General features: G+C 43.7%; 1 protein-coding gene across 3 annotated transcripts in view; it reads left to right on the top strand.

Moving 5' to 3' along the window:
* Positions 1 to 25,174, top strand: part of PDSS2 (decaprenyl diphosphate synthase subunit 2) — a 308,958-nt gene extending 283,784 nt beyond the window's left edge. For all 3 annotated transcript variants that reach the window (XM_001146753.8, XM_009451779.5, XM_063813336.1), the window contains one exon: positions 22,956 to 25,174. In XM_001146753.8, the coding sequence (XP_001146753.1) occupies positions 22,956 to 23,114 (159 nt within the window). In that variant the 3' untranslated portion in view covers positions 23,115 to 25,174. The remainder of the gene's footprint in view (positions 1 to 22,955) is intronic.
* The last annotated feature ends 1,986 nt before the right edge of the window (positions 25,175 to 27,160 follow it).

Raw genomic sequence — 27,160 nt, 5'->3', positions numbered from 1 at the left:
GCCTGTAATCCCAGCAATTTGGGAAGCCAAGGCGGGCGGATCACCTGAGATCAGGAGTTTGAGTTTGAGACCAGCCTGACCAACATGGCAAAACCCCGTCTCTACTAAAAATACAAAAATTAGCCAGGCACAGTGGCACATGCCTGTAATCTCAGCTACTCGGGAGGCTGAGGCACAAGAATCACTTGAACCCGAGAGGCAGAGGTTGCAGTGAGCCAAGATTGCAACACTGCACTCCAGCCTGAGTGAGAGTGAGACCCTGTCTCCCAAAAAAAAAAAAAAAAAGAATTACATGTTTCAGCAGATACATGTAAAGAAAATAGAAAAAAAAAAAAGAATTACATCGTCCATTTTGTCTCATTTAATTACATTTTGAGAGCAGGCATGTCTGCTCATACCCTGAAATGCAGGTTTTTTTTGGTTTTTTTTTGAGACAGGGTCTCACTCTGTCATCCAAATTGACCTTCACTCCTTGACATAGCAAGCACTACTTTGTCTCAGTTCTTCTCTGCCATTCTGTCAACAATTAGGTCAATTTTAAGTGTACCAGTAAAATTATTTAAACTATATATAAATACCTCTAAACCATATAAACATGTTTATATGATGTAGATATATTTTATATCATATAAATGTATCCCTACCATATGGTTTAGGAGTATTTATACATATACAGTAGTATGGTTATATCTGTTCAGTTATGATAATTTGTACGAAATGAGCTGTTGCGTTGTGTTCAGCTCTTTGTGGATGGCAGGCCACAGCGTGAACTCACAAACGTACTTAGCAGAGAGGTTGAGCCTTGAAATAAGTTCTGAAGTCTCACTCCCAACAGGAGGCTGCATACCATCCAGACTAAGCATAATAGCCATACAGTTTTAAATTAGAAAACAGTAAAATTGATAAACGTGGAGGACAGGGCAAGAAAAACTATACTAAACATGCTTTTATATTTGTGTGTGTGTGTGTGTGTGTGTGTGTGTGTGTGTGTGTTAAGGGGGAATAGAATACATTTTAAATAGTCAATATGATTTGGGAATTCATTTTTCAAAAATAGACATGTTTTGGCCGGGCGTGGGGGCTCAACCTCTAATCCCAGTACTTTGGAAGACTGAGGCCGGCAGATCACCTGAGGTCGGGAGTTTGAGATCAGCCTGGCCAACATGGTGAAACCCCATCTCTACTAAAAATACAAAAATTAGCTGAGTGTGGTGGCGCTTACCTATAATCCCAGCTACTGGGGAGGCTGAGGCAGAAGAATCACTTGAACCCGAGAGGTGGAGTTTGCAGTGAGCTGAGATTGTGCCATTGCACTCCAGCCTGGGAGACAGAATGAGACTCTATCTCAATAAATAAATAAATAAATAAATAAATAAATAAATAAATAAATGTAGTGAAAATAACCTGGGGCAATATTTGGTACTGTCACTGCATGAAACCACAAATACCACTACTGCAGTCAGTGCCTTTGGTTGATAATTTTAATAAAAATAAGTTTTGGTTAGTTAAGGATTTAAGTAAAAATAGACTAGTTTTGTTTTGTGACTCAGTGGCGGATGAGATAATACCTGTCTTGCTCAGTGCCTTTAGGTTTAACAACAACAACAAAAAAGTATGACCAGAAGAATATACTTAATCAATTGAGATATGCATGACCTTTTTCTTAGCAGAAAATGTGGAAAATTTCTACCTCCAATTTCTACTGACATTTGTTCTACAACCATATGGCATTTTTAGGTTGGTGGAAAATATATATGTGTTGCAGTAGAGGTACATAATTAAATAATGGCTTCAATTTTCTGCAATCTCTATAAATATGGCTTTATCATAAGCTATTTGACTTGAGGTATTTTTTTTCTAATCTGTGATATGTATCTTTTAAAAAATATGTCCTTGTACATAGGCATGCAAAGGACATTAGCGATATAGGTATGTGTTATGTTCTCAAATGAAATTGTAATGCTTTCTGGTTTGTTTAAGAGTGAAAGAAAGGGACTATAGCATATTGGTTAAGAACAAGAACTCATCTTGACTCCAGCACTTATCTTCTGTGTTACTTTGGACAACTTGCTCTTACCTAAATTTGTTCCTTTGTAAAATGAAAATAATAGTAGCATCTACCTCATAGGGCTGTTGTGAGGGTAGAAGATAGATATAGGTATAGATACCGATAGAGCGAGAGAGAGAGAGATCTTTTTTTTTTTTTTTTCCTGAGATGGAGTCTCACTCTGTCGCCCAGGCTGGAGTGCAATGGCACCATCTCAGCTCACTGCAACCTCCACCTCCCAGGTTCAAGCAATTCTCCTGCCTCAGCCTCCCGAGTAGCTGGGATTACAGGCGTGTGCCAGCATGCCTGGCTAATTTTTGTATTTTTAGTAGAAACAGGTTTCACCATGTTGGCCAGGGTGGTCTCGAACTCCTGACGTCATGATCCACCCGCCTTGGCCTCCCAAAGTGCTGGGATTCCTGGCGTGAACCACCACACCTGGCCAAGAGAGATTTTAGAACAGTGCTGGGCACACAGTAAGTACTATATATGAGATTGTCTTTATTGTCATTGCTGTTATTATTATTGCTTTTCTAATATTGGGAAACACTACTATTCTTACTGTATTTTTGCATGTGAATCTCATATGATTGAGAAATCTATTTAAAATTCTCTTTGTCTCTTTCTAGTTTTGTCAGATTAAGATGTTTAATTAAGATCGGTGAATTTTTTTTCCTATAGACTCTTGCAAATAATTTCTAACTCTGAGTAAAAAGGAATGCTTTTATGTTGTTTGCAATGCATTTCACGGTTTATTGTATTAGAAAACTGTAGCTTTTCCTTTTGTACCAAGTCTTGCCACTCAGAAGCCGTCAAGACCTTTCAGTTAAGCACTACCAGCTAGAATCTTGGGCTTGGGTAGACCTTTAGAGGCAGCGTCGTCCCATCTTTCACACTGGCGAAGAGTTTCAGTCCTATTTTCTCCTACATGTGGTCATCCAGTCACTGAAGGCTTCCAATAATAGGGAACCCACAGCTTGTCAAAAATAATCATTCTGTTGTTAGACAACTCTAGTCATTTGAAGGTTCTTTTCTTATTTATAAGTGGAATCTTCTTCCCAGAAACTTTACCTTGTTGCTGTTTGTTCTGTCCCCTGAAGCACATAGAACAGGACTGTTCCTTCTTCCATTTAATTACTTTAGATATTTGAAGATGGCTTTTATATCCTCCCTTCCTCCAGGTTAAACATTCCCTAGGTGACATGTTTCCAAATCCTTCTTCATCCTAATACTGGACCCAATCTATCATGCCAGTGCCCCTCATGGCCCCCAGGACTGAAAATAGTTTTCTAAACATTAGTTGACCGTCCGTGTGCTGTGAGACCATTCCTGCCTGTGTTTTGGACATGTACACCTGCTGATGCTGCCAAAGTTTGCATTTGCATTTTTTTGTACCTACATCACAGCCTTGGCTGATACCAAGACTGTGGTTATTAAAGATTCTCAACATTTTTCATGAGTCACTGCCAAACTGCAGCTTATACTTTTACAATTAATTTTTGAAACCTAAATATACAACTATATAATTATCCCTGTTAGATTTTACTGGCTACTATCAGTCTTTTGTTCAACATGTCAATACCGTTAAAATTTTGATACTATCCATGTGTTACCTATCTCTCTTGGCTGTGTGACATCTGAAAATTAAAATTTAATATGCATTTCTTCTTCATCTTCATTCAAGTAATGCATAGAAACATGATAAGAAGAAGAAACCAAGCATTAAGTTCTGGTAGCATGACACTAGAGATTGTTTTCCTGTTCTAAGCGTTTTTTTTGTTTTTTTTTTTGTTTTTTTGAGACAGAGTCTCATTCCATCACCAGGCTGGAGTGCAGCGGCGCGATCTCGGCTCACTGCAACCTCCGCTTCCCAGGTTCAAGCAATTCTCCTGCCTCAGCCTCCCGAGTAGCTGGGACTACAGGTGTGCACCACCACGCCCAACTAATTTTTGTATTTTTAGTAGAGACAGGGTTTCACCATGTTGGCGAGGATGGTCTCAATCTCGTGACCTCAGGTGATCCGCCCGCCTCGGCCTCCCAAAATGCTGGGATTACAGCTGTGAGCCACCGCGCCTGGCCTGTTTTCCTGTTCAATATAAATCCACTACTAAACATTTCCTAGGAATAATTATTTTACATGTTCAAATCTATCTTACCATACTGTGACCTGTACCCCGTTTCTCTGCCTTATTCATGAAGGACTAAACTTCAAAAATCCAAAGTTACTCTATCTTTTTTTTTTTTTTTTTGAGACAGAGTCTCGCTCTGTTGCCAGGTTGGAGTGCAGTGGCACAATCTCAGCTCACTGCAACTTCCGCCTCCTGGGTTCAAGCGATTCTCCCGCCTCAGCCTCCCCAGTAGCTGGGACAACAGGTGCACGCCACCACACCCAGCTAATTTTTGTATTTTTAGTAGGGAAGGGGTTTCACCATGTTGGCCAGGCTGGTCTTGAACTCCTGACCTCGTGATCCACCTGCCTCGGCCTCCCAAAGTGCTGGGATTTCAAGCGTGAGCCCCCGTGCCCAGCCACTCTATCCTATTTCTGAAGCTACCAGCCAAGTAGCCACATTTAAAAAAAAAAAGAAGAAAAAAAAAAAAAGAGTGTGTTTGTGTGTGTGTGTGTGTGTGTGTTTTATTATGACTTGCTTATTGTGACCCACTTATCCTGGGGCTGCCACCACCATTGCCTTTTTTTCTAGAGCCCACAAACCATCTGTTTAACAACCCTTTTTGAAGTTTTGCCGTAAATTCTCCATAAATTCACTGGTCTGTGTTTCAGAATGCTCCTTTGTCCTCTTTTTTTTAAATTATTATTTATTTATGTATTTTGAAACGGAGTTTCACTCTTGTTGCCTCGACTCAAGTGCAATGGCGCAATGTCAGCTCACTGCAACCTCTGCCTCCCAGGTTCAAGTGATTGTCCTGCCTCAGCCTCCCAAAGTGCTAGGATTACAGGTGTGAGCCACCATTCCTGGCCTCTCCTAAGTCTTAAAGTCTTTCTCTAGTTTCCTTGGGCAGAAGTGGCTGCTGCCTCCACTTCTCCTAAGACTACTCAGAACCCATGCCGGGGCCTTCTCTTTAATATTTTAAAAGAACTTTTAGAACTTTTGAACTACATAGTTTTCAGAGACATACAGTGATTTTCTCAAGAGGGTCTTTTATGTAAGAGCAACATGTATCATTCAAAAGGTGTTTAATAAATGTTAAATAATAATGCACTTAATTTTAAGTACTTTGTATCCTCTTCTCTCTTTGTTAATATCTTTAATTGGATCCCCTAGCAGGGGATTTGGACTTAATTTATTTCAGGTGATACTGCACTTATACAATTATTTAGTTGACTTAATTAGAGATTTAATTATATTAGTGCCCTAAAGTGCTATATCAGAGAAATTAAACACTGACTGTTAATTCACCTTTCGTATTTATTGTGCTGTTTATGACTACAGTGATCTTCAAGCCATAAGGGCTTGAAGATTTGGAAAGTTCTTTCTGTGCATCAGCTTGGACTTTGCCCATTCAAAATGTAGATGAAGGCAGGAATGGAAATGCCTTTTTTAGGCTGAGTGCAGTGCCTCACGCCTGTAATCCCAGCTCCTTGGGAGGCCGAGATGGAAAGATCACTTAAGGCCAGGAATTCAAGACCAGCCTGGGCAACATGATGAGACCACCCGCCATGCTCATGTCCACAGAATAAAAATAAATAAATTAGCCAGGCATGGTGATGCATGCCTATAGCCCTAGCTACTCGGAAGGCTAAGGTGGGAAGATTGCTTGAGGCTGGAATTTGAGGCTGTGGTGAGCTTTGATCATACCACTGCACTCCAGCCTAGGTGATGGAGTGAGACGCTGTCTCAAAAAGAAAAAAAAAGAACTTGAAAAAAATTGTGGTCTTTTATCTATGGCTATTAGAACCAAGATCATGGACGGTTGTGATGGTTCACACCTGTTACCTAGCACTTTGGGAGGCTGAGGCAGGAGGATCATTTGATCCCAGGAGTTTAAGATCAGCCTCTGGGCAACATGGCAAAACCCATCTCTACAAAAAATACAAAAATTAGCCAGGCATGGTGGCATGTGCCTGTAGTGCCAGCTACTCAGGAAGCTAAAGTGAGAGGATGGCTCAAGCCCAAGAGGTTGAGGCTACAGTGAACTATGATCTTGCTACTGCACTTCAGCCTAGGTGACAGAGTGAGACCTGTCTCCAAAATAAAGGCGTATTTAAAAAAAGAACAAAAAAGAACCAAGGTCATGGGTCCATTCCTTCACTGTTCTACTTAACCCTCTCTGTTCTACAGGCCTGTGACTACCTCTCTAACAGGTGGTCCTGGGAGGCAGCAACTGTGTTCCTCTCTGTATTTCCAGCATATACCAAATGCCTAGGTTATATAGGTGTCCAATAAACGCTTGTTGGTTTTAATTTGATTGTTGCAAAGATAACCAGTTGAAGTATGGTTAGAATAGTATAAACCTGGCTGGGTGCAGTGGCTCATGCCTGTAATCCCAGCACTTTGGGAGGCTGAGGTGGGAGGATCACTTGAGGTCAGGAGTTCGACACCAGCCTGGCCAACATGGTGAAACCTTATCTCTACTAAAAGTGCAAAAATTAGCCAGACATCATGGCACATGCCTGTAATCCCAGCTACCCAGGAGGCTGAGGCAAGAGAATTGCTTGAACCTGGGAGGTGGAGGTTGCAGTGAGCCGAGATTGTGCCACTGCATCCAGCCTGGGTGTCAGAGTGAGGCTGTCTCAGAAAAAAAAAAATTGGGGGGGTGGGGGTGGTTCCAAGATGGCCGAATAAGAACAGCTCCAGTCTACAGCTCCCAGCGTGAGCAATGCAGAAGACGGGTGATTTCTGCATTTGCAACTGAGGTACCGGGTTCATCTCACTGGGGCTTGTCGGACAGTGGGTGCAGGACAGTGGGTGCAGTGCACCGAGCGTGAGCTGAAGCAGGGCGCGGCATTGCCTCACCCAGGAAGTGCAAGGGGTCAGGGAATTCCCTTTCTGAGCCAAGCGAAGCTGTGACAGATGGCAACTGGAAATCAGGTCACTCCCACCCTAATCCTGCACTTTTCCAGTGGTCTTAGCAAACGGCACACTAGGAGATTATATCCCGTGCCTGGCTCAGAGGATCCCACGCCCTTGGAACCTCGCTCATTGCTAGCACAGCAGTCTGAGATTGAACTGCAAGGCAGCAACAAGGCTGGTGGAGGGGTGCCCACCATTGCTGAGGCTTGAGTAGGTAAACAAAGCAGCGGGAAGCTCCAACTGGGTGAAGCCCACCGCTGCTCAAGGAGGCCTGCCTGCCTCTGTAGACTCCACCTCTGGGGGCAGGGCATAGCCAAACAAAAGGCAGCAGAAACCTCTGGAGACTTAAATGTCCCTGTCTGACAGCTTTGAAGAGAGTAGTGGTTCTCCCAGCACAGAGTTGGAGATCTGAGAATGGACAGACTGCCTCCTCAAGTGGGTCCCTGACCCCCAAGTAGCCTAACTGGGAGGCATCCCCCAGTAGGGGCAGACTGACACCTCACACGGCCGGGTACCCCTCTGAGACGAGGCTTCCAGAGGAACAACCAGGCAGCAACATTTGCTGTTCACCAATATTCGCTGTTCTGCAACCTCTGCTGCTGATACCCAGGCAAACAGGGTCTGGAGTGGACCTCCAGCAAACTCCAACAGACCTGCAGCTGAGGGTTCTGACTGTTAGAAGGAAAACTAACAAACAGAAAGGACATCCACACCAAAACCCCACCTGTACATCACCATCATCAAAGACCAAATGTAGATAAAACCACAAAGATGGGGAAAAAACAGAGCAGAAAAGCTGAAAATTCTAAAAATCACAGCGCCTCTCCCCCTCCAAAGGAATGCATCTCCTCGTCAGCAATGGAACAACGCTGGATGGAGAATGACTTTGATGAGTTGAGAGAAGAAGGCTTCAGACGATCAGACTTCTCCGAGCTAAAGGAGGAAGCTTGAATGCATCACAAAGAAGCTAAAAACCTTGAAAAAAGATTAGACAAATGGCTAACTAGAATAACCAGTGTAGAGAAGTCCTTAAATGACCTGATGGAGCTGAAAACCATGGCACAAGAACTACGTGATGGCCGGGCGTGGTGGCTCACGCCTGTAATCCCAGCACTTTGGGAGGCCGAGGTGGGCGGATCACGAGGTCAGGAGATCAAGACCATCCTGGATAACACGGTGAAACCCCGTCTCTACTAAAAATACAAAAAATTAGCCAGGCGAGGTGGCAGGTGCCTGTAGTCCCAGCTACTCAGGAGGCTGAGGCAGGAGAATGGCGTGAACCCAGGAGGCGGAGGTTGCAGTGAGCCGAGATCGCGCCACTGCACTCCAGCCTGGGCGATAGCGAGACTCCATCTCAAAAGAAAAAAAAAAAAAAAAAAGAACTACGTGACGAATGCACAAGCTTCAGTAGCCGACTCGATCAAGTGGAAGAAAGGGTATCAAGTGATTGAAGATCAAATGAATGAAATGAAGCGAGAAGAGAAGTTTAGAGAAAAAAGAGTAAAAAGCAACGAACAAAGCCTCCGAGAAATATAGGACTATGTGAAAAGACCAAATCTACGTCTGATTGGTGTACCTGAAAGTGACAGGGAAAATGGAACCAAGTTGGAAAACACTCTGCAGGATATTATCCAGGAGAACTTCCCCAACCTAGCGAGGCAGGCCAGCATTCAAATTCAGGAAATACAGAGAATGCCACAAAGATACTCCTCGAGAAGAGCAACTCCAAGACACATAATTGTCAGATTCACCAAAGTTGAAATGAAGGAAAAAATGTTAAGGGCAGCCAGAGAGAAAAGTCGGGTTACTCACAAAGGGAAACCCATCAGACTAACAGCGGATCTCTCGGCAGAAACCCTACAAGCCAGGAGAGAGTGGGGGGCAATATTCAACATTCTTAAAGAAAAGAATTTTCAACCCAGAATTTCATATCCAGCCAAACTAAGCTTCATAAGTGAAGGAGAAATAAAATCCTTTACAGACAAGCAAATGCTGAGAGATTTTGTCACCACCAGGCCTGCCCTACAACAGCTCCTGAAGGAAGCACTAAACATGGAAAGGAACAACCGGTACCAGCCACTGCAAAAACATGTCAAATTGTAAAGACCATCGAGGCTAGGAAGAAACTGCATCCACTAATGAGCAAAATAACCGGCTAACATCATAATGACAGGATCAAATTCACACATAACAATATTAACCTTAAATGTAAATGGGCTAAATGCTCCAATTAAAAGACACAGACTGGCAAATTGGATAAAGAGTCAAGACCCATCAGTGTGCTGTATTCAGGAAACCCATCTCACATGCAGAGACACACATGGACTCAAAGGGATGGAGGAAGATCTACCAAGCAAATGGAAAACAAAAAAAGGCAGGGGTTGCAATCCTAGTCTCTGATAAAACAGACTTTAAACCAACAAAGATCAAAAGAGACAAAGAAGGCCATTACATAATGGTAAAGGGATCATTTCAACAAGAAGAGCTAACTCTCCTAAATATATATGCACCCAATACAGGAGCACACAGATTCATAAAGCAAGTCCTTAGAGACCTACAAAGAGACTTAGACTCCCACACAATAATAATGGGAGACTCTAACACCCCACTGTTAACATTAGACAGATCAACAAGACAGAAAGTCAATAAGGATATCCAGGAATTGAACTCAGCTCTGCACCAAGCGGACCTAATAGACATCTACAGAACTCTCCACCCCAGATCAACAAAATATACATTCTTTTCAGCACCACACCACACCTATTCCAAAATTGACCACATAGTTGGAAGTAAAGCACTCCTCAGCAAATATAAAAGAACAGAAATTATAACAAACTGTCTCTCAGACCACAGTGCAATCAAACTAGAGCTCAGGATTAAGAAACTCACCCAAAACTGCTCAACTACATGGAAGCTGAACAACCTGCTCCTGAATGACTACTGGGTACATAACAAAATGAAGGCAGAAATAAATATGTTCTTTGAAACCAATGAGAACAAAGACACAACATACCAGAATATCTGGGACACATTTAAAGCAATGTGTAGAAGGAAATTTATAGCACTAAATGCCCACAAGAGAAAGCAGAAAAGATCTCAAATTGACATCCTAACATCACAATTAAAAGAACTAGAGAAGCAAGAGCAAACACATTCAAAAGCTAGCAGAAGGCAATAAATAACTAAGATCAGAGCAGAACTGAAGGAGACAGAGACACAAAAACCCTTCAAAAAATCAATGAATCCAGGAGCTAGTTTTTTGAAAAGATCAACAAAATTGATAGACCACTAGCAAGACTAATAAAGAAGAAAAGAGAGAAGAATCAAATAGATGCAATAAAAAATGATAAAGGGAATATCACCACTGATCCCACAGAAATACAAACTACCATCAGAGAATACTATAAACACCTCTATGCAAATAAACTAGAAAATCTAGAAGAAATGGATAAATTCCTGGACACATACATCCTCCCAAGACTAAACCAGGAAGAAGTTGAATCACTGAATAAACCAATAACAGACTCTGAAATTGAGGCGATAATTAATAGCCTACCAACCAAAAAAAAGTCCAGGACCAGATGGAGTCACAGCCAAATTCTACCAGAGGTATAAGGAGGAGTTGATACCATTCCTTCTGAAAATATTCCAATGAATAGAAAAAGAGGGAATCCTCCCTAACTCATTTTATGAGGCCAGCATTATCCTGATACCAAAGCCTGGTAGAGAGACAACAAAAAAAGAGAATTTTAGACCAATATCCCTGATGAACATTGATGCAAAAATCCTCAATAAAATACTGGCAAACCGAATCCAGCAGCACATCAAAAAGCTTATCCACCATGATCAAGTGGGCTTCTTCCCTGGGATGCAAGGCTGGTTCAACATATGCAAATCAATAAACATAATCCAGCATATAAACAGAACCAAAGACAAAAACCACATGATTATCTCAATAGATGCAGAAAAGGCCTTTGAGAAAATTCAACAGCCTTCATGCTAAAAACTCTCAATAAAGGCCGGGCATGGTGGCTCACGCCTATAATCCCAGCACTTTGGGAGGCCGAGGTGGGCAGATCACGAGGTCAGGAGATCGAGACCATCCTGGATAACACGGTGAAACCCCGTCTCTACTAAAAATACAAAAAAATAGCCAGGCGTGGTGGCAGGCGCCTGTAGTCCCAGCTACTCAGGAGGCTGAGGCAGGAGAATGGCGTGAACCCAGGAGGCGGAGTTTGCAGTGAGCCGAGATCACGCCACTGCACTTCAGCCTGGGCGACAGAGTGAGACTCCATCTCAAAAAAAAAAAAAAAAAAAAACTCTCAATAAATTAGGTATTGATGGGACGTATCTCAAAATAATAAGAGCTATTTATGACAAACCCACAGCCAATATCATACTGAATGGGCAAAACTGGAAGCATTCCCTTTGGAAACTGGCACAAGACAGGGATGCCCTCTCTCACCACTCCTATTCAACATAGTGTTGGAAGTTCTGGCCAGGGCAATCAGGCAGGAGAAAGAAATAAAGGGTATTCAATTAGGGAAAGAGGAAGTCAAATTGTCCCTGTTTGCAGATGACATGATTGTATATTTAGACAACCCCATCGTCTCAGCCCAAAATCTCCTTAAGCTGATAAGCAACTTCAGCAAAGTCTCAGGATACAAAATCAAAGTGCAAAAATCACAAGCATTCTTATACACCAATAACAGACAAACAGAGAGCCAAATCATGAGTGAACTCCCATTCACAATTGCTTCAAAGAGAATAAAATACCTAGGAATCCAACTTAAAGGGATGTGAAGGACCTCTTCAAGGAAAACTACAAACCACTGCTCAACAAAATAAAAGAAGACACAAACAAATGGAAGAACATTCCATGCTCATGGATAGGAAGAATCAATATCGTGAAAATGGCCATACTTCCCAAGGTAATTTATAGATTCAATGCCATCCCCATCAAGCTACCAGTGACTTTCTTCACAGAATTGGAAAAAACTACTTTAAAGTTCATATGGAACCAAAAAAGAGCCCGTATTGCCAAGACAATCCTAAACCAAAAGAACAAAGCTGGAGGCATCATGCTGCCTGATTTCAAACTATACTACAAGGCTAAAGTAACAAAAACAGCATGGTACTGGTACCAAAACAGAAATACAGACCAATGGAACAGAACAGAGCCCTCAGAAATAATACCACACATCTACAACCATCTGATCTTTGACAAACCTGACAAAACCAAGAAATGGGTAAAGGATTCCCTATTTAATAAATGGTGCTGGGAAAACTGGCTAGCCATATGTAGAAAGCTGAAACTGGATCCCTTCCTCACACTTTATACAAAAATTAATTCAAGATGGATTAAAGACTTAAATGTTCGACCTAAAACCATAAAAACCCTAGAAGAAAACCTAGGCAATGCCATTCAGGACATAGGCATGGGCAAGGACTTCATGTCTAAAACACCAAAAGCAATGGCAACAAAAGACAAAATTGACAAATGGGATCTAATTAAACTAAAGAGCTTCTGCACAGCAAAAGAAACTACCATCAGAGTGAACAGGCAACCGACAGAATGGGAGAAAATTTTTCCAATCTACTCATCTGACAAAGGGCTAATATCCAGAATCTACAAAGAACTCAAACAAATTTACAAGAAAAAAACAACCCCATCAAAAAGTGGGCAAAGGATATGAACAGACGGAAACTCAAAAGAAGACATTTATGCAGCCAACAGACACATGAAAAAATGCTCATCATCACTGGCCATCAGAGAAATGCAAATCAAAACCACAATGAGATACCATCTCACACCAGTTAGAATGGCGATCATTAAGAAGTCAGGAAACAACAGGTGCTGGAGAGGATGTGGAGAAATAGGAATGCTTTGACACTGTTGATGGAACTGTAAACTAGTTCAACCATTGTGGAAGACAGTGTGGCGATTCCTCAAGGATCTAGAACTAGAAATACCATTTGACCCAGCCATCCCATTACTGGGTATATACCCAAAGGATTATAAATCATGCTGCTATAAAGACACATGCACACGTATGTTTATTGCGGCACTATTCCCAATAGCAAAGACTTGGAACCAACCCAAATGTCCATCAATGATAGACTGGATTAATAAAATGTGGCACCTATACACCATGGAATACTATGCAGCCATAAAAAATGAGTTCATGTCCTTTGTAGGGACATGGATGAAATCGGAAACCGTCATTCTCAGCAAACTGTCACAAGGATGAAAAACCAAACACTGCATGTTCTCACTGGTAGGTGGTAATTGAACAATGAGAACACCTGGACACAGGAAGGGGAACATCACACACCAGGGCCTGTCGTGGGGTGGGGGAAGTGGGGAGGGATAGCATTAGGAATTATACCTAATGGATGCAGCACACCAACATGGCACATGTATACATATGTAACAAACCTGCACGTTGTGCACATGTACCCTAGAACTTAAAGTATAATAAAAAAAATTTTTTTTTAAAGTATAAACCCAAAACAACTGTCTTAAAATACAGTGACTCAAAATACATGCCCCAATGAGTAGGTACTCCCAAATCTGGCTAATCACTGGAATGACCTAAGAACCCTTTTTATCAGTCCTGATAGACTCTATCTCCAGGGCTAGAGGCCTAGGCATCTGCATTTTAAAGTTCCCCACATGAGTCTTACGGCCAGGCAAGTTTAGGAACCCCAGCTTAATGTATCTGTTGTCACGTTTATTTAAAAAAGAACAAGATCAGCCGGGCGTGATGGCTCACACCTGTGATCCCAGCACTTTGGGAGGCCGAGGTGGACGGATCACCTGAGGTCAGGAGTTCAAGACCAGCCTGGCCAACGTGGTGAAACCCTGTCTCTACTAAAAATACAAAAATTAGCTGCGTGTGGTGGCATGCACCTGTAATCCCACCTACTCAGGAGGCTGAGGCAGGAGAATCGCTGGAACCCGGGAGACAGAGGCTTCAGTGAGCCGAAACCATGCCACTGCACTCCAGCCTGGGTGACAGAGCAAGACTCCGTCTCAAAAAAGAAAAAAAAAAAAAAAGAACAAGATCATTCTTTTCAAGATAGACCTATTGCCCATTCTAGTTTGCAGTAAAAATGAGTTTCATTTATGGTTTATCGTAACTAAAGGATTTCCTTGGAGTCAGTAGTTTATGTTTAGCTAGCAGGAGTGTTTACAGATGTCAGTGAGGAATAATACCTTTCATGAAGGATTATATTACTGATAAGTCATTACTGGTGGGCATTTTACACATGAAAGCTATCAGGTTCCTCCTTGGTATGCAAAGCCCTGTGAGCCCAAGTCTGGAGCTGAGTATTGACTAAAGTAAAATAGTCATCAGGTATGAGAAATTAAATCCTCTAGGACTGTGATGTCCTCCTGGTTGCTCTTTTGCCCTAATCTGAATTACCCTTTTATCATAGTATTAAATACCCTGTTAGCTATCATCAGATATTTAGTTTAGCCTGGCTGAATAAAGCTCATAGAGGAACAAACTAAATGAAACAGTCAGGGGAATGTAGAATGTAAAACATTCTGGAGTGCAGGCTGGTCTTTCAAAATGACAATGTCATAGCAGAAAAAAGATTAAAGTGTCATAACAAACAAATGTGATTTATGAACTGGGATTTATCATAGTTTAAAAATATGGTTAAATAAAAGCCATTCTGGAACCAATTGGAGAAATTTACACCTGGACTAAATATTAGATAATTCAGCCCTGTGCCAGAATTATCAGGGCTGGGCACAGTGGCTCATGCCTGTAATCCCAGCACTTTGGGAGGCCAAGGCAGATGGATCTGTTGAGGTCAAGAGTTCGAGACCATCCTGGCCAATCTGGTGAAACCCCAACTCTACTAAAAATACATAAATTAGTCGGATGTGGTGGCACATGCCTGTAATCCCAGCTACTCGGGAGGCTGAGGCAGGAGAATTGCTTGAACCCAGGAGGCAGAGGTGCAGAGCTGAGATTGCGCCACTGCACTCTAGCCTGGGTGGCAGAGTGAGACTCCATCTCAAAAAAAAAAAAAAAAAAATTAGGGAATTCTTGACAAAATAAAAAGAAAAAGTGTAAATTTTTAAAAATTGGAAACTTGAACAAACAAAAAATAAATAGGGAATGCTCTCTCCTTTTTTTTTTTTTTTTTTGAGATGGTCTCACTCACTCTGTCACCCAGGCTGAAGTGCAGTGGCATGATCTTGGCTTACTGCAACCTCCACCTCTCATGTTCAAGCAATTCTCCTGCCTCAGTCTCCCAAGTAGCTGGGATTACAGGTGCACGCAACCATACCGGGCTAATTTTTGTTTTTAGTAGAGATGGGGTTACACCATGTTGGCCAGGCTGGTCTCACTCCTGGCCTCAAGTGATCCATCCCCCATGGCCTCCCAAGTGCTGGGATTACAGGCATGAGCCACTGCGCCCGGCCGGGAATTCTCTAATTAGTTTTTCTAGTTAGCTTTCCTAGCTGTGACAATAGTATTGTGATTATGTAGGACAATGTTCTTAAGAGATGCATGTCAAAACAAGGGTGAAGCATCCTGCAGCCAATGATGTGCCCAAACCAAGTCCTAACGACTCACAGGCTATTATTAAATCTTCAAGAATTGTGTGACCCCACCACCCTTGGCAGTTTGAAATCAGCCATAATGGGAGTATTTATACCACAAAAATCTGCAAATGCAGGCTTTTGTCCCCCAAGAGAACTAATTTACTAGCATATCACTACCGGCGGTTTACTTTCAAATGGATCAGAAAACACACACACAGACACACATATAGATAGAACAAAAATGGCAAAATACTAACAATTGTTGTGATTGTTGAATCTAGGTAGAGAATCTATGGTCATTCATAGCACTAGTACTTGAGTCAGCAAACTTTTTCTGTAAAGGCCAAACTGTGAATATTTAACACTTTGTGGCCATACAGCCTCTCAGGCAACTCTGCAACTCTGCAACTCTGCCTTTATAGCACAAAAGGAGTCATGGATAATGCTCATATGAATGGATGTGGTTATTCCCCAATAAAACTTTATTTATGAGAACACAGGGTCAAATTTAGCCTAGGGCCATGGTTCAAGTTTTCTGTACTTTGAAAATAATTTATAATAAAAATTGAACACTTTTTAAAAGTACAAATTTCTTTTTTGTTTTTTTTTTCTTGAGACGGAGTCTCGCTCTGTCACCCAGGTTGGAGTGCAGTGGCACAATCTCGGCTCACTGCAAGCTCCACCTCCCAGGGTCACGCCATTCTCCTGCCTCAGCCTCCACAGTAGCTGGGACTACAGGCACCCGCCACCACGCCCGGCTAATTTTTTGTATTTTTAGTAGAGACGGGGTTTCTCTGTGTTATCCAGGATGGTCTCGATCTCCTGACCTCGTGATCCGCCCGCCTCAGCTTCCCAAAGTGCTGGGATTACAGGCATGAGCCACTGCGCCCGGGCAAAAAGTACAAATTTCTTAGCCTAGGCTGGGAGTGGTGGCTCACGCCTGTAATCCCAGCACTTTGGGAGGCCGAGGTGGGTGGATCACTTGAGCTCGGGAGTTTGATATCAACCTAACAAAAATTGTGAAAACACATCTCTATTAAAAAAATACAAAAATTGGCCATGCGCAGTGGCTCACACCTGTAATCCCAGCACTTTTGGAGGCCGAGGTGGGCAGATCACCTGAGGTCAGGAGTTCGAGACCAGCCTGACCAACATGGAGAAACCCCATCTATACTAAAAATACAAAATTAGCTGGGCATGGTGGCACGCCTGTAATCCCAACCACTCAGGAGGCTGAGGCAGGAGAATCTCTTGAACCCAGGAGGCACAGGTTGCAGTGAGCCAAGAAACAGCAAGCTGTTTCATATTGATCTGTTTTCATTCCCTGGACACTCTGCACACTTTGGCCCCCTTTGTGCCTTTGCTCAAACAGTTTTCTTTCCCTACAATTTCCTTGCTACTCCCAAGCCCATATCTATTTATCAGCATTTACAAGACATCAACTGGCCGAGGTGACACACGCCTGTAATCCCAGCACTTTGGGAGGCGAGGGGCAGGAGGATCATTTGAGGCCAGGAGTTTAAAACCATCCTGAGCAATATAGTGAGAATGTGTCTCTACAAAAAAAAAATTTAAATTAGCTGGGTGTGGTGGCAGGTCCCTGTAGTCCCAGGTACTTGGGGGCTGAGATGGGAGGATTGCTTGTGCACAGGAGGTAGAGGCTACAGTGAACCATCATGATCCACCACTGCACTCCAGTCTGGGTGACAGAGGAAGGCCTTTTAGAATCTCTTTCAGTTAAAGTTGATCTCTCATTTCTCTCAATAGCTGTAGTCCTACATTTGTGCCCTGGTTTTGCTGCTTTTCACAGTTTACCCTTAATTAACTCTTGTTTTTTGTGTTTTTTTGTTTTTGTTTTTGTTTTGTTTGTTTTTTGAGACAGAGTCGCACTGCAGCCCCCAGGCTGGATTGCAATGGCGCGACTTTGGCCCACTGTAACCTCCGCTTCCTGAATTCAAGCAATTCTCCTGCCTCAGCCTCCCAAGTAGCTGGGACTACAGGTGCACGGCACCATGCCCAGCTAATTTTTGTATTTTTAGTAGAGATGGAGTTTTACCATATTGGCCAGTCTGATCTCGAACTCCTGACCTCAAGTGATCCGCCCTCCAAGGCCTCCCAAAGTGCTGGAATTACAGGAGTGAGCCACCGCACCCAGCCATCCCTTAATTAACTCTTGATCCACAAAGCAAAGAAGGCTTATTCTACTCTTTACATATAGTAAATACTCAATTAATACTCATAAATTAAACATCTTATCTAGTCATGCAGACATTTACATACCTAAAGGTGCTAACCTAGAAGTCTAGAATAGGAGGAGAATGTTGGTCTGCCTAATATCGATTTGGAGAAGAGATAATGAAAATAGGGGAGCTTGGCCCAGCGCAGTGGCTCACGCCTGTAATCCCAGCACTTTGGGAGGCCGAGGTGGGTGGATCGCAAGGTCAGGAGATCAAGACCATCCTGGCTAACACGGTGAAACCCCACCTCTACTAAAAAAATACAAAAAATTAGCCGGGCATGGTGGCACGTGCCTGTAGTCCCAGCTACTCGGGAGGCTGAGGCAGGAGAATCGCTTGAACCCGGGAGGCAGAGGTAGCAGTGAGACAAGATTGCGCCGCTGCACTCCAGCCTGGGCAACAGAGCAAGACTCCATCTCAAAAAAAAAAAAAAGAAAAGAAAGAAAATAGGGTAGCTTGCTTGCTTTCTCTCCCTTCCTCCCTCCCTCCCTCCCTTCTTTCCCTTCTTCCTTCCTTCCTCCTTCCCTCCCTCCCTTCCGCCTCCCTCCCTCCCTCCTTCCTTCCTTCCTTCCTTCCCTTAAGACTGCTCTGATCCAAGTCCAGTTAGCTTTGAGGTTATTGTATATCACGTCAAAATAGACTTGATCTTGGTGGGTGGGATGGCTTTCTTGGTAATGGCTATGGGCTTAATGAAGGGAAACTAAGTCATCCGAGCATCTATTGTGATTTAGGCACTATCAGGCACTCTGTGCAGTGTTATGTAGTCCCCCCAGCAGTCCGACAAGGGACTTATATTATCCCCACTTAGAACTGAGAACAGTTAAGGTCGGGCGCAGTGGCTCACGCCTGTAATCTCAGCACTTTGGGAGGCTAAGGTGGGCAGATCACCTGAGGTCAGGAGTTCGAGACCAGCCTGACCAATGTGGTGAAACCCTGTCTCTACTAAAAATATAAAAATTGACTGGGTGTGGCGGTGGGCACCTGTAATCCCAGCTACTTGGGAGGCTGAGACAGGAGAATTGCTTGAACCTGGGAGGTGGAGGTTTCAGTGAGTCGAGGTTGCACCATTGCACTCCAATCTAGGCGACAAGAGTGAATCTCCATCTCAAAGGAAAAAAAAAAAGAAAACAGTTAAATGGTTTCCATAAGATTATAAAGCTAGGATAGGAGTTTGAATCTGGCTGCCTCTGATACCCAGCACCATTTTAGTGCCTTTGTGCATTCAATGATTGGCAAGAGACCAAGGAAACCTAGGCTAGAACAGTTCCCAAAGGCTATATGCAGTGTGGAAATATCTGTGAAGTGCTGAGAATCTGATGGAGTTTAGTATTAAGTGCCACTGGACAAGGCATTAGAAAACCTGGCCTCTGGCCGAGCACAGTGGCTCATGCCTGTAACCCCAGCACTTTGGGAGGCCGAGGTGGGCAGATCACCTGAGGTCAGGAGTTCGAGACCAGCCTGGCCAAGATGGAGAAACCCCGTCTCCACTAAAAATAAAAAAATTAGCCAGGTGTAGTGGTAGGCGCCTGTAATCCCAGCTACTCGGGAGGCTGACGCAGAGAAATGCTTGAACCCGAGAGGTGGAGGTTGCAGTGAGCCACAATCGCGCCACTGCACTCCAGCCTGGGCAACAGAGTAAGACTCTGTCTCGAAAAAAAAAAAAAAGAAAGAAAACCTGGCTTCTGATCTCTACTCTGCCTGCCTCCATCTGTGATCTTGAGTCACTGAGTTTCTCTGGACCTCTGTTCTCTTGACTGTATAATTAGAGGAATAAATCAGCTTATTTATTTTATTCATTCATGTTTCATGCATTATACAGTAAGGACCTTGAAGTCTCATGAAGTCATAGATAAGTGAATGGAAAATTAAAATACAACACTAAGTCGGGCGCAGTGGCTCATGCCTGTAATCCCAGCACTTTGGGAGGCCGAGGCAGGCAGATCACGAGGTCAGGAGTTCGAGACCAGCCTGAACAACATGGTGAAACCCCGTCTCTACTAAAAATACAAAAAAATTAGCCGGGCGTGGTGGCGGGTGCCTGTAATCCCAGCTACTTGGGAGGCTGAGGCAGGAAAATCGCCTGAACCTGGGAGGCAGAGGTTGCATTGAGCCAAGATCGCGCCATTGCACTCCAGCCTGGGTGATAGAGGGAGACTGTCTAAAAAAAAAAACAAAACCGCTAAAACAATACACTACTCCAGATGTGCACAGGGAGTACTCCAGGTACCCAGAGGAAGAGGGGCAACTAGCTCCTTAGGGCCATCTTCCTAGCTCAGTGCATTCCACCCAGGTGGAATTTGGGGAGCTTGTTGGGGTGGGGGAGACAGCCCCAGGGGGAGATGGTAGATCAGGTTACCTCTGAGAACTGCAGTTGGTTCCCCTATAATTAAAGGGGAGAAGGTTTGGGAGGCTGAGGCAGGAGGATCTCTTGAGCCCAGGAGTTTGAGATTAGCTTGGGCAATATAGTGAGACTTCATCTCTACAAAAAGTTTTTAAAATTAAACAAGCATAGTGGTGCATGCCTGTCTTCCCAGCTACCCGGGTGGCTGAGGTGGAAAGATCACTTGAGCCGGGGAACTGGAAGTTGCAGTGAGCCAAGATCACACCACTGCGCTCCAGCCTGGGTGACAGAGCAAGACTCTGTCTCAAAAAATACATAAATAAATAAAGGAGGAAAAGTGGGGGAAAGTGAGGCCAAGCAAGAGCTAGCTTGGCAAGGGACTTAAATGCCTCATGAAAGAGCTTAGACTTTTCTCTTAAGGCTATTGGAAGGGTTTAAGCAAGATTGTCTTTGCATTTTATTAAGATCTCCTTGGCAGCATAGTAGATGGAGTCCAGGGGTGCAGACCTGGTGGTGGGAAGACTCTTTAGGAAGTGATTGCAAAAACTAACTGAGGTGAGAGATGATGATGGCCTGAACTAATGTAGTGGCAATGGGAATGAGGAGTAGAGGATAAACTTGAGAGCTCTGAAGAGATAGAAAGACTAGGATTCATTGTTATCAGTCAAAATGGCTACAGATAATTTCACAACCTCGGCTGCCACAGGTGGGCGAGGCACTGTGGTGCTCATTACAGTCACTCAGGGATCCAGGCCAAGGAGCATCTCCAGTGTGGGCTGGTAGCTGTGCAAGAGGGAAAGCTCTATAAGGACTCACAGGACAGTTAAATGCTGCAGCCACAAAGTGACATCCCTCATTCACAACTCATAGACCAGAACTTGTCACCTGGCTACACCCAATCTCTGGGAGCCAGAAAGTTCAGCTGTGAATGCGCAACCCTGAGACTGCCCCTGTGCCTAACCGGATGTGAGGAATGAAGACGTCTGAGTTTCTGACTTAGAGAATTAGCCGGACATGGCCAGGCATGGTGGCTCACGCCTGTAATCCCAGCACTTTGGGAGGCCGAGGTGGGCTGATCACAAGGTCAGGAGATGGAGACCATCCTGGCTAACACGGTGAAACCCTGTCTGTACTAAAAATACAAAAAATTATCCGGGCATGGTGGTGGGTACCTGTAGTCCCAGCTACTCAGGAGGCTGAGGCAGGAGAATGATGTGAACCTGGAAGGAAGAGCTTGCAGTGAGCTGAGATAGCTGCATCCCAGCCTGGGTGACAGAGCGAGACTCCATCTCAGAAGAAAAAAAAAAAAAAAAAAAAGCATTCAGGCCGGGCACAGTGGCTTACGCCTGTAATCCTAGCATTTTGGAAGGCTGAGGCAGGCGGATTGCCTGAGGTCTGGAGACGGAGACCAGCCTGGCCAACATGGCAAAACCCCATCTCTACCAAAAATACCAAAATTAGCCAGGTGTGGTGGCAGGCACCTGTAATCCCAGCTACTCAGGTGGCTGAGGCAGAAGAATTGCTTGAATCCGGGAGGCGGAGGTTGCAATGAGACAAGATCATGCCACTGCACTTCAGCCTGGATGACAGAGCGAAACTTTGTCTCAAAAAAAAAAAAAAAAAAAAAAGGCCGGGCAAGGTGGCTCATGCCTGTAATCCCAGCTTTTTGGGAGGCTAAGGCAGGGGGATCACGAGGTCAAGAGATCCAGACCAGCCTGGCCAACATGGTGAAACCCCTTCTCTACCAAAAATACAAAAGTTACCTGGGCGTGGTGGTGCACACCTGTAGTCCCAGCTACTTAGGAGGCTGAGGCAGGATAATCACTTGAACCCGAGAGGTGAAGGTTGCTGTGAGCCGAGATTGTGCCACTGCACTCCAGCCTGGCAACAGAGTGAGACTCCGTCTCAAAAAAAAAAAAAAAAGTAACATTCAGATCTAATACTATGTGTCTTTCTTGAATTTTCATATGGACTATTGTGTCAACATATGGTGTTAAAAAAAAAAGTTATTAACTAAGATATTAGTGAAGCCTTCCTCACATAAGAATATCAGGCTGCTGGCCAGGTGCGGTGGCTCACACCTGTAATCCCAGCACTTTGGGCAGCCTAGGCAGGCGGATCACTTGAGGTCAGGAGTTCGAGACCAGCCTGGCCAACATGGCAAAACGCTGTCTCTACTAAAAAATACAAAAATTAGATGGGTGTGGTGGCGCATGCCTGTAGTCCCAGCTACGTGGGAGGCTGAGGCAGGAGAATTGCTTAAACCCAGGAGGCGGAGGTTGCAGTGAGCCGAGATCGCACCACTGCACTCCATCCTGGGCGACAGAGCGAGACTCCATCTCTTTAAAAAAAAAAAAAAAAAAAAAGGGAAGAATATCAGGCTGCTGAATTCAAAATGCCAGAGATGTAAATGCCCTCCGCCTTCTTACTGCCATCCCCCAGCATGGCACATTTCAAGATATTAAGGGATGGGAGTCAGGAGGAGCTGTAATTAGGCTGATTGGAACCTATTGTGCTGCTCTGGAGCACAGACACCAAGCAGCCTTAGGGAATGAGCGCCTCAAGATCACTGGGAAATGATGTCCTCTTTTCCAGAAAATAATGTAGCAGAAATACTCAATCTATACTATTTCTCCCTTTCTTTGTTTTCCATCTCCCCTCCCCAATTTAATTGTGGTGCTTACTGTGTACCTTTAAAACTGACTTTTATCATGCATTTGTTTCTTAACAGTTGCGAGAAAGAATCAAAGCTGGCAAAGGTGTGACTTCAGCTATTGACCTGTGTCGTTACCATGGAAACAAGGCACTGGAGGCCCTGGAGAGCTTTCCTCCCTCGGAGGCCAGATCTGCTTTAGAAAACATTGTGTTTGCTGTGACCAGATTTTCATGACATCAAATTAAAAAGACACTATTGTTAGTTAGCTGAAAATCCTAGGGAATGAGGTTGATTGGGAGAGCTTTCACGATGCGTTAATGACTTTTAAAACATATGCATTTTTCCTTCCTTTTGTCACATTGCTAAATGAGTTCTGCTTTCTTTTTGGAACTGCTACAAACAAAATTAGAAGAAAAAAAGGTCAAGCAGTTTTCACTTGTCACGCCAGAAGCACACTTGAGGCTGCAGTCGCAGAAATAATTAATGAGATTCGCTCCTGTGACCTCAGCAAATGGACAGGAAATAAGTCCTTATTGATTGGACCGAGCCAGGGATGGCGCCAGGGCGGTGGCCCGTGGTTTTTCCTGCTAGAGAGGACAAAGCAAGTTGGAAGCTGCAGGTGTCAAGAGAAATGCTCTCAATACCAACCAGGGAGGATTGTCTAATCAAAAACTAGTGACCAATTTGTCATAATGGAGAGTAGTTCAATGGATTGAGAAAAATATGTTTCATTTGTTGGCTTGTAATTATGTCTCTGGATTATTATTATTATTATTTTTAGATGTAGTTTTGCTCTTGTTACCCAGGCTGGAGTGCAATGGTGCAGTTTTGGCTCACTGCAACCTCCGCCTCCTGGGTTCAAGTGATTCTCCTGCCTCAGCCTCCCGAGTAGCTGGAATTACAGGCGCCTGCCACCACGCCTGGCTAATTTTGTATTTTTAGTAGAGATGGGGTTTCACTATGTTGGTCAGGCTAGTCTCGAACTCCTGACCTCAGGTGATCTGCCTACCTCGGCCTCCCAAAGTGCTGGGATTAGAGGCTTGAGCCACTGCACCTGGCCTCATGTCTCTGGATTTATAATGCAGTATGAATATACTTTGTGCTTTGTGGTTTTTATAATGTCTTTTTGGAGAAATTGCCGAAAAGTTGCCAAATACTTGAAGTAGGAGATTAAAATGTTATCAAATGTTAAATTGGTTATATTAGGAATAGTCTGTTTTTCTTTCCTGAAGATCAGTTTTTTTATTCAAACACATTTCAAAGAACCAAATTTTTTTTTTCTTTAAGGAAAAAGGAGCTTTTTTTCAAGTGAAATGTATTCATTTGTAATACTTTGGTTTAAGGCATACTTTAATTTTTACGAGTTTCAGAAACAGAATTTTTGTACTAGGGAATTCATTGGTGAGAGTGTTCTTTTAACCTCAGAATGTCAAATTTTGGTCTTGAACCACAGACATCCAATTACAGAAAGAATATAAGCAATCTCACAGGCCTGCAATCGGACACTGTCTCTGTGTGGTTCATAGGAGATGATTTTTGAGGTTTGCACTCATGCAATTTGAGAACACCGTTGACAAGAAGGCTGAGTTTACATAAATGATCTAGATTGAAACTCAGCTACCTTTCTTCCTCATGTGGTGTAATTACAGCCCTATCTGGAGACAGCGAATACAGCAAACAGATTTTATTACCTAGTTCGCTCAAACACTACATGAAGTTATTTTAGTTAAAGCCCTCCCCCAAAAGTTATAAAACCATTTTATCAGGGCCCAACATGTGGCATGCAATGAAGAGAAAATGTAAAGCTACAGAGGTTAATGTATTGTATTATAAAATATTTTAAGTGTACTCGAAATATCATAATTGTACAGTTTATGCCACCATAATTTGAGGCCTATAGATTTAGCTTAAGAGAACACTCTTCTGTTTGAAATGCTTTCTCTCACTGAAATTGGCTTAATTAGTAACCATGGATAAGATGCTTTAGATCAGACTAGGTTTTAATCATTAACTTCCACAAAGAAGTCATACTTTGCGTTAGGTGTGCTGGTTGGATGTGCAGGAACTTCAGCAAGCAGTAGGTTTTACTAAGCAGATGGTCGGGCACTGCAGGGCACCAGGCAGGATCCTAGGGCGCCTCTCATTCTGCGTTAGCATCTGGTTTGCTGTATGACCTTGCACAAGTCACTTCCTTCTGAGCCTCAATTTTCTCATCTGTAAAATGAGATTCAAAAGTTGACCTGAAAGTCAAGTGTGAAAAAAAAAAAAAGAGATTAAACAAGATAATTATGAAATTCTTTCCAGGTTTGTTTTATTTTCTGAAAGTTTACTATTCTTGACTGTCTAAATAGCAAAGATGCTGTGTGAGGTTCAGGGAGGAGGGAAGGTGAAACCCAAAGAGAGGCCCTAAAGGAATGGAGAGAGCTTAATGGCAAGCTTCCTGCCAAGCTGCCTCTGCATGACCTAAAGGATTCCAGCTCTCCTATGTGACATGTAACCCTGGACTTTTCTGTCTCAACACCTGCCTTGCTGCTTTCTTCGGGACCTTTCCTACCTCCCTGTCATCTTCCCAGCTGCTCTCGTGTCCTTTATCCCATCTCCTGTACCTTGCCATCCTGACTCCCTGGAACCTGGATCCCTGGGAGCAGTAGCCCCCTGCTGCCTGCTGAGTGACAGAGCTCTGCCTCCCCCACAGGGGTGGCTGGCCTCCTTCCTCAGGCCCCACTTAGCAGAATTCTCACTTCCTCAGCATCATGGCAGGCTTTTACAGAACATAACAAGTTGGCTAGTTCACTCCAAAATACAAGACCAATAGCTTTTCTCCCTGCCCCTTCTTCAGGGATATTTATTTCTTAGCACATATGAAGTTGTTATAGTTTCAGACAGTCTCTAAGGAGAAATTTGGGGCACTGAAACATTCCTCAATCACACCTCTCGCCTGCTGCTGCCTGGGTGTGGCTAATGGAGGCGGTAAGTAGAATTAATGGCTCTAGAATGTGTCCTTGGCCCCTCTCCAGCTTTCCCCATCCCCAGTTACCTGCTAGAGGGAAGAATTCATTCATTAGCAATTGTCCTGCTTTCCTCTGCCTAGTACCCCCCAAATTGTCAGTTGGCTCCTGCAAACCTCACTCACTACTCAATCCAGGCCCATGAACTCTCCTCCCTGTTCATTTCTTCTTTGTTAAGTATACTTGGCCAGGTGCAGTGGCTCATGCCTGTAATCCCAGCACTTTGGGAGGCTGAGGCGGGCACATCACCTGAGGTCGGGAGTTTGAGGCCAGCCTGAACAACATGGAGAAACCTCGTCTCTACTAAAAATACAAAATTAGCTGGGCATGGTGGCGCACGCCTGTAATCCCAGCTACTCTGGAGGCTGAGGCAGGAGAATCTCTTGAACCCGGGAGGCAGAGGTTGTGATGAGCCAAGATTGTGCCATTGCTCTCTAGCCTGGGCAACAGGAGTGCAACTTCGTCTCAAAAAAAAAAGTATACTAAAGGCTACATTAATGCAGGCTTCCGTGTCCCAGGCACTCTGCTAGGGGCCTTAAATATACTCACTTGTTTTAACCCCCACAAACACTCTTGGGAGTAGGTGTTATCCCCCTATTTACAGATGCAGAAGCTGGCAGAGAAAATGACCTCTGATTGACTGGCTTGTCCTCCCACCGCACCTCCCACCTGAGGGTCTCCCAGTAGTGCCTCTTTCTTTTTTTTGGCTTTTAAAAAGAAAAAAACAACATTTTTTTTCAAAGACTTCAAGCCTGTTGCCTCCTGTCTCCTTCATGTCTCTATTCTTGAATCTTCAGTGTCTCTTCTGCTGGCTGTGAATGTGTTCAGTTCTCCTTGTACCTAAAATAAAACTTCTTACTTCACCCTGTTTATCCTTCCACCTCCGTTTTTTCCCCCAGCTTTACCAGCAAACCTTCTTACAGTCTACTAACCCCTTACCTCCTACAATCGGCCATTCACTAGCAGGTCCCCATTATCTAGATCAGCACCACACTTTACGTACTCAAAGAATACTTGCTGAACAAATGCATCAGGCCTCTTGCTGCGCTGCTCTACTGAGATGGATTCTTAAAAGTTCACAGCTGCCGGGCACGGTGGCTCACGCCTGTAATCCCAGCACTTTGGGAAACTGAGGCAGGTGGATCACCTGAGGTCAGGAGTTCGAGACCAACCTGACCAACATGGTGAAACCTCATCTCTACTAAAAATACAAAATTAGCCAGGCATGGTGGCTCATACCTGTAATCCCAGCTACTTGGGAGGCTGAGGCAG

This window comes from Pan troglodytes, chromosome 5 (assembly GCF_028858775.2).
Source record: "Pan troglodytes isolate AG18354 chromosome 5, NHGRI_mPanTro3-v2.0_pri, whole genome shotgun sequence".
Lineage (NCBI taxonomy): Eukaryota > Metazoa > Chordata > Mammalia > Primates > Hominidae > Pan > Pan troglodytes.
Note: the sequence above shows the minus strand (reverse complement) of the source record. Positions and strands in the feature narration are given on the sequence as shown.